This window comes from Erinaceus europaeus, chromosome 4 (genome assembly GCF_950295315.1).
Source record: "Erinaceus europaeus chromosome 4, mEriEur2.1, whole genome shotgun sequence".
NCBI classification, from domain to species: domain Eukaryota; kingdom Metazoa; phylum Chordata; class Mammalia; order Eulipotyphla; family Erinaceidae; genus Erinaceus; species Erinaceus europaeus.
This window is the reverse complement of record NC_080165.1, coordinates 124,376,740-124,388,889: the sequence shown is the minus strand read 5'-3', so window position 1 is coordinate 124,388,889 and position 12,150 is coordinate 124,376,740. Positions and strand designations below refer to the sequence as shown.

At 55.9% G+C, this 12,150-nt stretch overlaps 2 protein-coding genes across 2 annotated transcripts; both read right to left on the bottom strand.

The window, feature by feature from the left end:
* Positions 1-2,321: 2,321 nt before the first annotated feature.
* Positions 2,322-4,019, bottom strand: LOC132538232 (ubiquitin carboxyl-terminal hydrolase 17-like protein 24). Its single transcript, XM_060190855.1, has 3 exons — positions 3,906-4,019; positions 2,854-3,659; positions 2,322-2,748 (listed from the first exon to the last, which is right to left on the bottom strand). The coding sequence occupies exons 1-3, from the start codon at positions 4,017-4,019 to the stop codon at positions 2,322-2,324; spliced, it is 1,347 nt and encodes a 448-aa protein (XP_060046838.1).
* Positions 4,020-7,021: 3,002 nt separating this feature from the next.
* On the bottom strand, positions 7,022-8,692 carry LOC132538231 (ubiquitin carboxyl-terminal hydrolase 17-like protein 6). Its single transcript, XM_060190853.1, has 2 exons — positions 8,460-8,692; positions 7,022-8,369 (listed from the first exon to the last, which is right to left on the bottom strand). Exons 1-2 carry the CDS (start codon positions 8,690-8,692, stop codon positions 7,022-7,024), a joined length of 1,581 nt encoding a protein of 526 aa, XP_060046836.1.
* Positions 8,693-12,150: the final 3,458 nt, after the last annotated feature.

Genomic DNA, 12,150 nt, shown 5'->3' with positions numbered 1-12,150 from the left:
GAGCTTGGGTGGAGAGAGGGCACAGGGGAAGAGAGGAGTGGAGAGGAAGGAGAGGGGAGCAGGAGAGAAGAAAGGAGAGGAGAGAAGAAGGTTGGTGAGGACAGGAGATAGGACGGGAGTAGGGGAAAAGGAGCGGGACAGGAGGGGACGAGAGGTACGATTAGGGGAAGGGAGAAGAGGGAAGGGGAGTGGAAGGGAGAGGAGAGGAACAGAGGAGAGGGGTGGAGAGACACCATGCTATACTGTTTCACCACTTATGAAGCTTCCCAGGTCCAGCAGGTGACTGGGGTTTAAACCAGGGTCCTTGGGCTCTGGAATGTTGGCTCTGATCTAGGTGGACCATCCTCCAATCTCTTACTGTCTTTCAAAAGTGTAAGAAAAAGCAGAATATCTACAACCCTTGGGAGATCAAACTCGATGACGTCTTGCATTCCTATCTAGTCACCAAGAGCTGAGAAAGAGCATGAATGCACACTGTTTCGTGGTGTGGGTGGGATGGGGCCTGTGGCTTTGGGAGCTCAGGCTAGAGAGTCAGTTTGCATAACCACTGTCAATTTGCATAACCACTGTCAATTAGCATAACCTCCACCCTGTTTGATCCCTCAATCCAGAGTAAGTAATTGATTAAGATAAAACAGGGACTTCTGCCTCTGATCGGTTCCCATAGGCTGGCACCAATAGCCCTCAGGGGAGATGAGTCCCAGCCACAGCCCTGGCAAGATGCCAAGGGATTCTCAGTCAGTCCATAAGCTTCACCTGAGGGGCTGAGGTCAAGCCCAAACAGCTGTGCAAAGAGACAACAGGGAATGTTTCCATGCCTTCCTTGGACACAGTCAAGTCTGCTGAGGGGGTGGCAAAGGAAGGTTGGAGGGAGGGTTGGAGAGAGGGGCAGAGGGAGGGAGGGAGAGAGAGAGAGAGAGAGAAGGGAGGGGCCTTTCAAGCTGAAAGAGATTGAGGACCCTTGCTCAAACAGCCGAGCAGGAATTGTTGTTTTCGACAGGTTATGTTGTTTTCGCCAGGCTGGCTTCACGGGCGGGTAACAGACGACCAGGGACTCATGGTTGAGCTGTAGGCAGTATCTCTTTATTCATGCAGGACGCAGCACAATCTAAGACGAGCTAAGCTAAACTCAAGGTACAGCACTCTAAAACTCACAATGCTGTCTTTATATATACTTCCCAAGTAGGGTGGAAACAGGATGTGACATAGTGAGGGTGGAGAGGAAAGTGACTGGTGAAAATCAGGGTGTGACAAAGAAGGGATCAGGGTGTGACAAGGAGGGGGGGGGTGGAGCAAAAACATATCATGAAACAGTGGGGATTGAACCAATGCCCTGGAGGGAGGTGCTTGTTAACAGCGGTTATGTAAATAGAATGAAGTGGTTATGTAAATAGAATAGTGTTCAGCAGGGGGGATTTAAACCAAATGAAACAGAAGGGGTCTCATGCATACCAACAGGAATGAAGCTTCTTCCCATGCAAGGAGCACTGCTGATGCCAGGCTCTTGCATCCCATCCATCATCCATCGGGCGGGCACCTCCACCTCACCCTCACCCTGCTACGTTCCTTAGCTGATCCCCCCTGCTATCTCCCTAACTTCAAGACCAAGCAAGACTCAAAGCAAACACCGTCTGCAGTAAAAAGAAGAGTTGGAGACACTTTCTGATGTTTGAAGCACTTTATTGTGGAGAGGAATGAGTACAGTCCATTACAGCTATCACACAATGCAGGAGGGCAGGCTGTGTGGGAAGAGTCGAGGCTCCTTCCTTCCCAGTGTGAAACCTTGGCAAAACTCTGGCACAGGGCTGTCCGTTCAGTCCACGCATAGTCCAGAGGAAGGGGCTGTGACTCCCGACCAGGGACCAGGGCGTGAGTGATTGAGGTGATGCCTGCCAAGGGAAGGGTTTCCAGGGCATGAGAGATGAGCTGTGAAGACAGATTTCCCTGAGCAGCAGCCACTCGTGTCTGGGTCTGGGAGTGGGTCTGTTTGCGGTTCTGGGTCTGGGTGTGGTTCTGGGTCTTCTCTTCAGGGGCACAAGGGGAATGCTGGTTGGCAGGGCTGTGTCCTGCCTGGGCTGAGCCTTCCAGCCCCATCTCCTGGCAGAGCCAGGAGTCTGTCCTTCTTCCAGGGAAGTGCAGAAAGGTGCAGATGCCGAGGAGTGCAGAGTGTGCTCCTTTTGTGGGCAAGGGAGGCTGCAGGCAAAGACCCGGGTGTGGACAGGAGGGCTTGTGGCGTGTCAGACTGGGGGGCTGCAACTGAAGCCTTGGTCCGGTCCTTGGGCTCCCTGGTCCTGGAGAAGGGGTGAGCAAGCACCGTGTTGTCAGCACCTATAGGCATGGCAGGGCTGAGGGCTGGGCAAGGTGAGCAGCATCTTCTTGTGGGTCTTCTTGTTCCTCCTCTTGGTGGCTCTGGTCGTGGCTGGAGCAGTGGTGGTCGCAGAGGCAGTGTTGGTGGGTTCAGCGCTGGGGGCGGTGTTCTCCTTTGAGGAAGGGCTGTGTGGCCTGGCCCATGCCTTGCCTCCTGTGGAGGGGTGGATGAGCACAGCCTGGGCAGGCAGGTCACCTGGCACTGTCCTGAGCTGCAAGTGGGTCGTGGGCCGCTTGTGTTCCTGGAGAGCTCTCCACTGGTCCAAAGTCATCTGTGCTGGTGGTGTTGGTTGGCATGGCTGCTGCGGGGACGGCTGCAGTCTGGGAAGGCGTTGGTCTCTCTGGGGCTCATCGGGGCTGGTCGGCAGGCCAGGCTGTGCACTGGGCAAGACAGGGCAGGCTGGTTCTGGTGCAGGGTGGCAGGAAGCCCTGAACTCCTCCTCCTCGTCGTCGTTCTGCTGCTGCTGCTGCTGCTGCTGCTGCTGCTGCTGCTGCTGCTGTTGCTGGGGTAGCTGTGTCTTGCGCAGGTAAAAGAGGACATAGGCCTGCTGGCTGAGGGCAGAGGCCACGTGGCAGGCGGTGACCCGAGCGTCGTCCATCTGATACCAGAGTCCTTGGGCACTCTGCACATAGGCCAGGTAGTGTCCGCTGTGGGGGGTGCAGCCCACGTGGACCAGGATGGCGTAGAGGCCGTAGAGCAGAGGCGGTCCCTGCGGCTTTGACGTGTATTCACGCAGGTCCAGCTCCTGTGGGTAGGCCACGGCCTTGGCGTCTTTGCTGTGGCTCCAGGGGCAGAAGCGCTGCAGGGCCAGCACGAGCACCTGCGAAGGGCTGTGCAGGCTCAAGGTCTTGGAGGCGGCTCTCTTGTGCTGGCAGTGTCCGCACTCATAGGCGTTGTCCCCGTCCAGGCGCTCAGGCTTCACCAGCTCCCGCAGAGCTTGCTCCACACTGGAGGCGGCATGGATGTTGAGGGCGATGTCCAGGTAAGGTTCGAAGGTCTCTGACACTGAGTGGCAGTGGAGGCAGCGAATCTGAGACCTCCACAGCCCGCCGAAGATGCTGGGCACCAGCCCAGAGTCCTCGCAGCTGGTGCTGTGCAAGGGCTTGTGGATGTGGGCTGGCCCAGGGGCCTGTGCTGGTGCAGCTTGGCCACAGGCATGTGTCAGGGCATCCAGCACGTATAGCAGATATTCGTGGGCGTCTTCCTGCTGCTGGCGGTGGAACCCACTCAGGAGTGCTCGCGGGGGCCGCAGCACCTGCCGGGGCTGCAGCAGGGCGCGGGCCACGTGGGCCTGCAGGGCGCACAGGGCGCAGCTGGGATGCTCAGGGCAACAGCCCGCGCAGTGCTGCTGCTGCTGCTCCGGCTGCTCCTGCTGCTGCTGCTCCTGCTGCTGCTGCTGCTGCCACCGCCTCCGCCACTGCAGAGCCCATGCCAGGGGCCTGGTGTGTGTCAGGCATTGCAGAGCCGCATTCACATAGCAAGTGTTGCCCAGGTTCTGTAGGCCAGCCCCCACCCCAGCAGCTCCTTGCTCACTCACGTGCACGTCCACATCCAGGTCTCCGTGCAGGTCCAGGTCCAAATCCATTTGGGGCAGGTATGAGGTGCCGCCGCCGCCTCTGCCGCCCCCGCGGCTGCCTATGCCCCCGCCCATGCTGCCGCTGCTGGGCACTTCTGGGTCCCCTGGCGCACAGTCAATCCCAGCCGACCCTCCCCCACAGGAGTCCTCCCCCCAACACCTGACTACCTCTTCAACACCCCAAGACTGGGAGCTTTTCTTCCTTCCAGGAGAATCTTCTCGACTCGGGCGATCTGAGAGCTTCTGCTTGCACAAGACTCCTACTCTGCGGCCTGCTCTCTTCCTGAGGGATTCCAGCAGCTCCTACAGCAAGATGAGCCACGCCCTCCCCACAAACCCTTTTATACCTCTCAGGACCCTGTGCTCTGCTAACATGCACACTCCCCCTTCCCTCATTGGCCATCGAGGATGCTGCGGGGGTGGCGCCAGCTTAGTCCTGGCCAATCACATTGGCCTCAGGACAATCTCACTGGGTGGGGCTCCATATCCTCGCCCAGCCTACCTCCTGAAACCAGGGCTGACTAAGCCTGATGTGATTACTCAGCCAACAAGAACTCACACTGCAACTGTTTGCGGGTCCACCTTGGAGTGGGAAAGGGCCCACACAGATGACAAACTGTCCCCGAGTACCCACAGATAATCACCACACAGGGAGAGGATGAGATCTGACATAGGACTGCGGATGGAGTCAATTGACAAACCATCAGAGAGCAGAGAGCTGAACAGCACAACACCCTGATGGCTGGCTATTTCTTTCTCTCCTCTTGTTCTCATCAAGAAATGAAATGTTTCAAATCAAAAAGGTTACCCTTTGAAGATGTGACGAGTCCACTCTCATGCAGAAGTGGGAAAACAAGACCCGAAGAGAAAACACAAGGAGAACCTGAACTGGGATGGGTGTATTGCACCTAAAACACAGACTCTGGGGTGGGTGGGGAGAGAGCACAGGTCCAAAACGGATGGCAGAGGACCTCGTGGGGGTTGGGTTGTTGCGTGGGAAACTGAGAAATGGTATGCATGACAAACTATTGTGTTTACTCTTGAATGCAAAACTTGAATCCCCCAGAAAGAATTTTAAAAATCCTAAAGAATGAGGAAGCAACGGACTTCATAGACTCATGCAAAACAACAAACAAACAAACAAACAAACAAACAAACAAGAAACAGTGTCCCTTTTCCACTGTTTTCTCATGTGTGAGTCCACATAGAGAATGAAGGAAATCAGAGCTTGGGTGGAGAGAGGGCAGAGAGGAGGAAAGGAGTGGATAGGAAGGAGAGGGGAGCAGTAGAGAAGAAAGGAGAGGAGAGAAGAAGGTTGGTGAGGGCAGGAGATAGGACGGAAGTAGGGGAAAAGCAGGGGGACAGGAGGGGGAGGGGAGGGACGATTAGGGGAAGGGAGGACAGGGAAGGGGATAGGAGGGGAGAGGAGAGGAGAGGAACAGAGGAGAGGGGTGGAGAGAGACCATGCTATACTGTTTCACCACTTATGAAGCTTCCCAGGTCCAGCAGGTGACTGGGGTTTAAACCAGGGTCCTTGGGCTCTGGAATGTTGGCTCTGATCTAGGTGCACCATCCTCCAATCTCTTACTGTCTTTCAAAAGTGTAAGAAAAAGCAGAATATCTACAACCCTTGGGAGATCAAACTCGATGACGTCTTGCATTCCTATCTAGTCACCAAGAGCTGAGAAAGAGCATGAATGCACACTGTTTCGTGGTGTGGGTGGGATGGGGCCTGTGGCTTTGGGAGCTCAGGCTAGAGAGTCAGTTTGCTTAACCACTGTCAATTTGCATAACCACTGTCAATTAGCATAACCTCCACCCTGTTTGATCCCTCAATCCAGAGGAAGTAATTGATTAAGATAAAACAGGGACTTCTGCCTCTGATCGGCTCCCATAGGCTGGCACCAATAGCCCTCAGGGGAGATGAGTCCCAGCCACAGCCCTGGCAAGATGCCAAGGGATTCTCAGTCAGTCCATAAGCTTCACCTGAGGGGCTGAGGTCAAGCCCAAACAGCTGTGCAAAGAGACAACAGGGAATGTTTCCATGCCTTCCTTGGACACAGTCAAGTCTGCTGAGGGGGTGGCAAAGGAAGGTTGGAGGGAGGGTTGGAGAGAGGGGGAGAGGCAGGGAGGGAGAGAGAGAGAGAGAGAGAGAAGGGAGGGGCCCTTCAAGCTGAAAGAGATTGAGGACCCTTGCTCAAACAGCCGAGCAGGAATGAAGCTTCTTCCCATGCAAGGAGCACTGCTGATGCCAGGCTCTTGCATCCCATCCATCATCCATGGGGCGGACATCTCCACCTCACCCTCACCCTGCTAAGTTCCTTAGCTGCTCCTCCTCCGCTATCTCCCTAACTTCAAGATCAAGCAAGACTCAACGGAAACAACATCTTCAGTAAAAAGGAGAGTTGGAGACACTTTCTGATGTTTGAAGCACTTTATTTCAAAGAGGAATTATTACAGTCCATTACAGCTATCACACAATGCAGGAGGGCAGACTGTGTGGGAAGAGTCGAGGCTCCTTCCTTCCCAGTGTGAAACCTTGGCAAAACTCTGGCACAGGGGTGTCCGTTCAGTCCACGCATAGTCCAGAGGAAGGGGCTGTGACTCCCGACCAGGGACCAGGGCGTGAGTGATTGAGGTGATGCCTGCCAAGGGAAGGGTTTCCAGGGCATGAGAGATGAGCTGTGAAGACAGATTTCCCTGAGCAGCAGCCACTCGTGTCTGGGTCTGGGAGTGGGTCTGTTTGCGGTTCTGGGTCTGGGTGTGGTTCTGGGTCTTCTCTTCAGGGGCACAAGGGGAATGCTGGTTGGCAGGGCTGTGTCCTGCCTGGGCTGAGCCTTCCAGCCCCATCTCCTGGCAGAGCCAGGAGTCTGTCCTTCTTCCAGGGAAGTGCAGAAAGGTGCAGATGCCGAGGAGTGCAGAGCGTGCTCCTTTTGTGGGCAAGGGAGGCTGCAGGCAAAGACCCGGGTGTGGACAGGAGGGCTTGTGGCGTGTCAGACTGGGGGGCTGCAACTGAAGCCTTGGTCCGGTCCTTGGGCTCCCTGGTCCTGGAGAAGGGGTGAGCAAGCACCGTGTTGTCAGCACCTATAGGCATGGCAGGGCTGAGGGCTGGGCAAGGTGAGCAGCATCTTCTTGTGGGTCTTCTTGTTCCTCCTCTTGGTGGCTCTGGTCGTGGCTGGAGCAGTGGTGGTCGCAGAGGCAGTGTTGGTGGGTTCAGCGCTGGGGGCGGTGTTCTCCTTTGAGGAAGGGCTGTGTGGCCTGGCCCATGCCTTGCCTCCTGTGGAGGGGTGGATGAGCACAGCCTGGGCAGGCAGGTCACCTGGCACTGTCCTGAGCTGCAAGTGGGTCGTGGGCCGCTTGTGTTCCTGGAGAGCTCTCCACTGGTCCAAAGTCATCTGTGCTGGTGGTGTTGGTTGGCATGGCTGCTGCGGGGACGGCTGCAGTCTGGGAAGGCGTTGGTCTCTCTGGGGCTCATCGGGGCTGGTCGGCAGGCCAGGCTGTGCACTGGGCAAGACAGGGCAGGCTGGTTCTGGTGCAGGGTGGCAGGAAGCCCTGAACTCCTCCTCCTCGTCGTCGTTCTGCTGCTGCTGCTGCTGCTGCTGCTGCTGCTGTTGCTGGGGTAGCTGTGTCTTGCGCAGGTAAAAGAGGACATAGGCCTGCTGGCTGAGGGCAGAGGCCACGTGGCAGGCGGTGACCCGAGCGTCGTCCATCTGATACCAGAGTCCTTGGGCACTCTGCACATAGGCCAGGTAGTGTCCGCTGTGGGGGGTGCAGCCCACGTGGACCAGGATGGCGTAGAGGCCGTAGAGCAGAGGCGGTCCCTGCGGCTTTGACGTGTATTCACGCAGGTCCAGCTCCTGTGGGTAGGCCACGGCCTTGGCGTCTTTGCTGTGGCTCCAGGGGCAGAAGCGCTGCAGGGCCAGCACGAGCACCTGCGAAGGGCTGTGCAGGCTCAAGGTCTTGGAGGCGGCTCTCTTGTGCTGGCAGTGTCCGCACTCATAGGCGTTGTCCCCGTCCAGGCGCTCAGGCTTCACCAGCTCCCGCAGAGCTTGCTCCACACTGGAGGCGGCATGGATGTTGAGGGCGATGTCCAGGTAAGGTTCGAAGGTCTCTGACACTGAGTGGCAGTGGAGGCAGCGAATCTGAGACCTCCACAGCCCACCGAAGATGCTGGGCACCAGCCCAGAGTCCTCGCAGCTGGTGCTGTGCAAGGGCTTGTGGATGTGGGCTGGCCCAGGGGCCTGTGCTGGTGCAGCTTGGCCACAGGCATGTGTCAGGGCATCCAGCACGTATAGCAGATATTCGTGGGCGTCTTCCTGCTGCTGGCGGTGGAACCCACGCAGGAGTCCTCGCGGGGGCCGCAGCACCTGCCGGGGCTGCAGCAGGGCGCGGGCCACGTGGGCCTGCAGAGCGCACAGGGCGCAGCTGGGAGGCTCAGGGCAACAGCCCGCGCAGTGCTGCTGCTGCTGCTGCTGCTGCTCCTGCTGCTGCTGCTGCTGCCACCGCCTCCGCCACTGCAGAGCCCATGCCAGGGGCCTGGTGTGTGTCAGGCATTGCAGAGCCGCATTCACATAGCAAGTGTTGCCCAGGTTCTGTAGGCCAGCCCCCACCCCAGCAGCTCCTTGCTCACTCACGTGCACGTCCACATCCAGGTCTCCGTGCAGGTCCAGGTCCAAATCCATTTGGGGCAGGTATGAGGTGCCGCCGCCGCCTCTGCCGCCCCCGTGGCTGCCTATGCCCCCGCCCATGCTGCCGCTGCTGGGCACTTCTGGGTCCCCTGGCGCACAGTCAATCCCAGCCGACCCTCCCCCACAGGAGTCCTCCCCCCAACACCTGACTACCTCTTCAACACCCCAAGACTGGGAGCTTTTCTTCCTTCCAGGAGAATCTTCTCGACTCGGGCGATCTGAGAGCTTCTGCTTGCACAAGACTCCTACTCTGCGGCCTGCTCTCTTCCTGAGGGATTCCAGCAGCTCCTACAGCAAGATGAGCCACGCCCTCCCCACAAACCCTTTTATACCTCTCAGGACCCTGTGCTCTGCTAACATGCACACTCCCCCTTCCCTCATTGGCCATAGAGGATGCTGCGGGGGTGGCGCCAGCTTAGTCCTGGCCAATCACATTGGCCTCAGGACAATCTCACTGGGTGGGGCTCCATATCCCCGCCCAGCCTACCTCCTGAAACCAGGGCTGACTAAGCCTGATGTGATTACTCAGCCAACAAGAACTCACACTGCAACTGTTTGCGGGTCCACCTTGGAGTGGGAAAGGGCCCACACAGATGACAAACTGTCCCCGAGTACCCACAGATAATCACCACACAGGGAGAGGATGAGATCTGACATAGGACTGCGGATGGAGTCAATTGACAAACCATCAGAGAGCAGAGAGCTGAACAGCACAACACCCTGATGGCTGGCTATTTCTTTCTCTCCTCTTGTTCTCATCAAGAAATGAAATGTTTCAAATCAAAAAGGTTACCCTTTGAAGATGTGACGAGTCCACTCTCATGCAGAAGTGGGAAAACAAGACCCGAAGAGAAAACACAAGGAGAACCTGAACTGGGATGGGTGTATTGCACCTAAAACACAGACTCTGGGGTGGGTGGGGAGAGAGCACAGGTCCAAAACGGATGGCAGAGGACCTCGTGGGGGTTGGGTTGTTGCGTGGGAAACTGAGAAATGGTATGCATGACAAACTATTGTGTTTACTCTTGAATGCAAAACTTGAATCCCCCAGAAAGAATTTTAAAAATCCTAAAGAATGAGGAACCAACGGACTTCATAGACTCATGCAAAACAACAAACAAACAAACAAACAAGAAACAGTGTCCCTTTTCCACTGTTTTCTCATGTGTGAGTTCACATAGAGAATGAAGGAAATCAGAGCTTGGGTGGAGAGAGGGCACAGGGGAAGAGAGGAGTGGAGAGGAAGGAGAGGGGAGCAGGAGAGAAGAAAGGAGAGGAGAGAAGAAGGTTGGTGAGGACAGGAGATAGGACGGGAGTAGGGGAAAAGGAGCGGGACAGGAGGGGATGAGAGGTACGATTAGGGGAAGGGAGAAGAGGGAAGGGGAGTGGAAGGGAGAGGAGAGGAACAGAGGAGAGGGGTGGAGAGACACCATGGTATACTGTTTCACCACTTATGAAGCTTCCCAGGTCCAGCAGGTGACTGGGGTTTAAACCAGGGTCCTTGGGCTCTGGAATGTTGGCTCTGATCTAGGTGGACCATCCTCCAATCTCTTACTGTCTTTCAAAAGTGTAAGAAAAAGCAGAATATCTACAACCCTTGGGAGATCAAACTCGATGACTTCTTGCATTCCTATCTAGTCACCAAGAGCTGAGAAAGAGCATGAATGCACACTGTTTCGTGGTGTGGGTGGGATGGGGCCTGTGGCTTTGGGAGCTCAGGCTAGAGAGTCAGTTTGCATAACCACTGTCAATTTGCATAACCACTGTCAATTAGCATAACCTCCACCCTGTTTGATCCCTCAATCCAGAGTAAGTAATTGATTAAGATAAAACAGGGACTTCTGCCTCTGATCGGCTCCCATAGGCTGGCACCAATAGCCCTCAGGGGAGATGAGTCCCAGCCACAGCCCTGGCAAGATGCCAAGGGATTCTCAGTCAGTCCATAAGCTTCACCTGAGGGGCTGAGGTCAAGCCCAAACAGCTGTGCAAAGAGACAACAGGGAATGTTTCCATGCCTTCCTTGGACACAGTCAAGTCTGCTGAGGGGGTGGCAAAGGAAGGTTGGAGGGAGGGTTGGAGAGAGGGGCAGAGGGAGGGAGGGAGAGAGAGAGAGAGAGAGAGAGAGAGAGAGAGAGAGAGAGAAGGGAGGGGCCTTTCAAGCTGAAAGAGATTGAGGACCCTTGCTCAAACAGCCGAGCAGGAATTGTTGTTTTCGACAGGTTATGTTGTTTTCGCCGGGCTGGCTTCACGGGCGGGTAACAGACGACCAGGGACTCATGGTTGAGCTGTAGGCAGTATCTCTTTATTCATGCAGGACGCAGCACAATCTAAGACGAGCTAAGCTAAACTCAAGGTACAGCACTCTAAAACTCACAATGCTGTCTTTATATATACTTCCCAAGTAGGGTGGAAACAGGATGTGACATAGAGAAGGTGGAGAGGAAAGTGACTGGTGAAAATCAGGGTGTGACAAAGAAGGGATCAGGGTGTGACTAGGAGGGGGGGTGGAGCAAAAACATATCATGAAACAGTGGGGATTGAACCAATGCCCTGGAGGGAGGTGCTTGTTAACAGCGGTTATGTAAATAGAATGAAGTGGTTATGTAAATAGAATAGTGTTCAGCAGGGGGGATTTAAACCAAATGAAACAGAAGGGGTCTCATGCATACCAACAGGAATGAAGCTTCTTCCCATGCAAGGAGCACTGCTGATGCCAGGCTCTTGCATCCCATCCATCATCCATCGGGCGGGCACCTCCACCTCACCCTCACCCCGCTACGTTCCTTAGCTGATCGCCCCTGCTATCTCCCTAACTTCAAGACCAAGCAAGACTCAAAGCAAACACCGTCTGCAGTAAAAAGAAGAGTTGGAGACACTTTCTGATGTTTGAAGCACTTTATTGCAGAGAGGAATGAGTACAGTCCATTACAGCTATCACACAATGCAGGAGGGCAGGCTGTGTGGGAAGAGTCGAGGCTCCTTCCTTCCCAGTGTGAAACCTTGGCAAAACTCTGGCACAGGGCTGTCCGTTCAGTCCACGCATAGTCCAGAGGAAGGGGCTGTGACTCCCGACCAGGGACCAGGGCGTGAGTGATTGAGGTGATGCCTGCCAAGGGAAGGGTTTCCAGGGCATGAGAGATGAGCTGTGAAGACAGATTTCCCTGAGCAGCAGCCACTCGTGTCTGGGTCTGGGAGTGGGTCTGTTTGCGGTTCTGGGTCTGGGTGTGGTTCTGGGTCTTCTCTTCAGGGGCACAAGGGGAATGCTGGTTGGCAGGGCTGTGTCCTGCCTGGGCTGAGCCTTCCAGCCCCATCTCCTGGCAGAGCCAGGAGTCTGTCCTTCTTCCAGGGAAGTGCAGAAAGGTGCAGATGCCGAGGAGTGCAGAGTGTGCTCCTTTTGTGGGCAAGGGAGGCTGCAGGCAAAGACCCGGGTGTGGACAGGAGGGCTTGTGGCGTGTCAGACTGGGGGGCTGCAACTGAAGCCTTGGTCCGGTCCTTGGGCTCCCTGGTCCTGGAGAAGG

Coding starts and splice junctions, on each gene's coding strand:
- LOC132538232 (XM_060190855.1), bottom strand. CDS start 4,019: ATGGGCGGGGGCATAGGCAGCCGCGGGGGCGGCAGAGGCGGCGGCGGC. Junction 3,660..3,905: donor ACCTGGATGTGGACGTGCAC/GTGAGTGAGCAA, acceptor TGCGCCCTGCAG/GCCCACGTGGCCCGCGCCCT. Junction 2,749..2,853: donor CAGCAACAGCAGCAGCAGCA/GCAGCAGCAGCA, acceptor TGTCTTGCCCAG/TGCACAGCCTGGCCTGCCGA.
- LOC132538231 (XM_060190853.1), bottom strand. CDS start 8,692: ATGGGCGGGGGCATAGGCAGCCACGGGGGCGGCAGAGGCGGCGGCGGC. Junction 8,370..8,459: donor CCCCTGGCATGGGCTCTGCA/GTGGCGGAGGCG, acceptor TGAGCCTCCCAG/CTGCGCCCTGTGCGCTCTGC.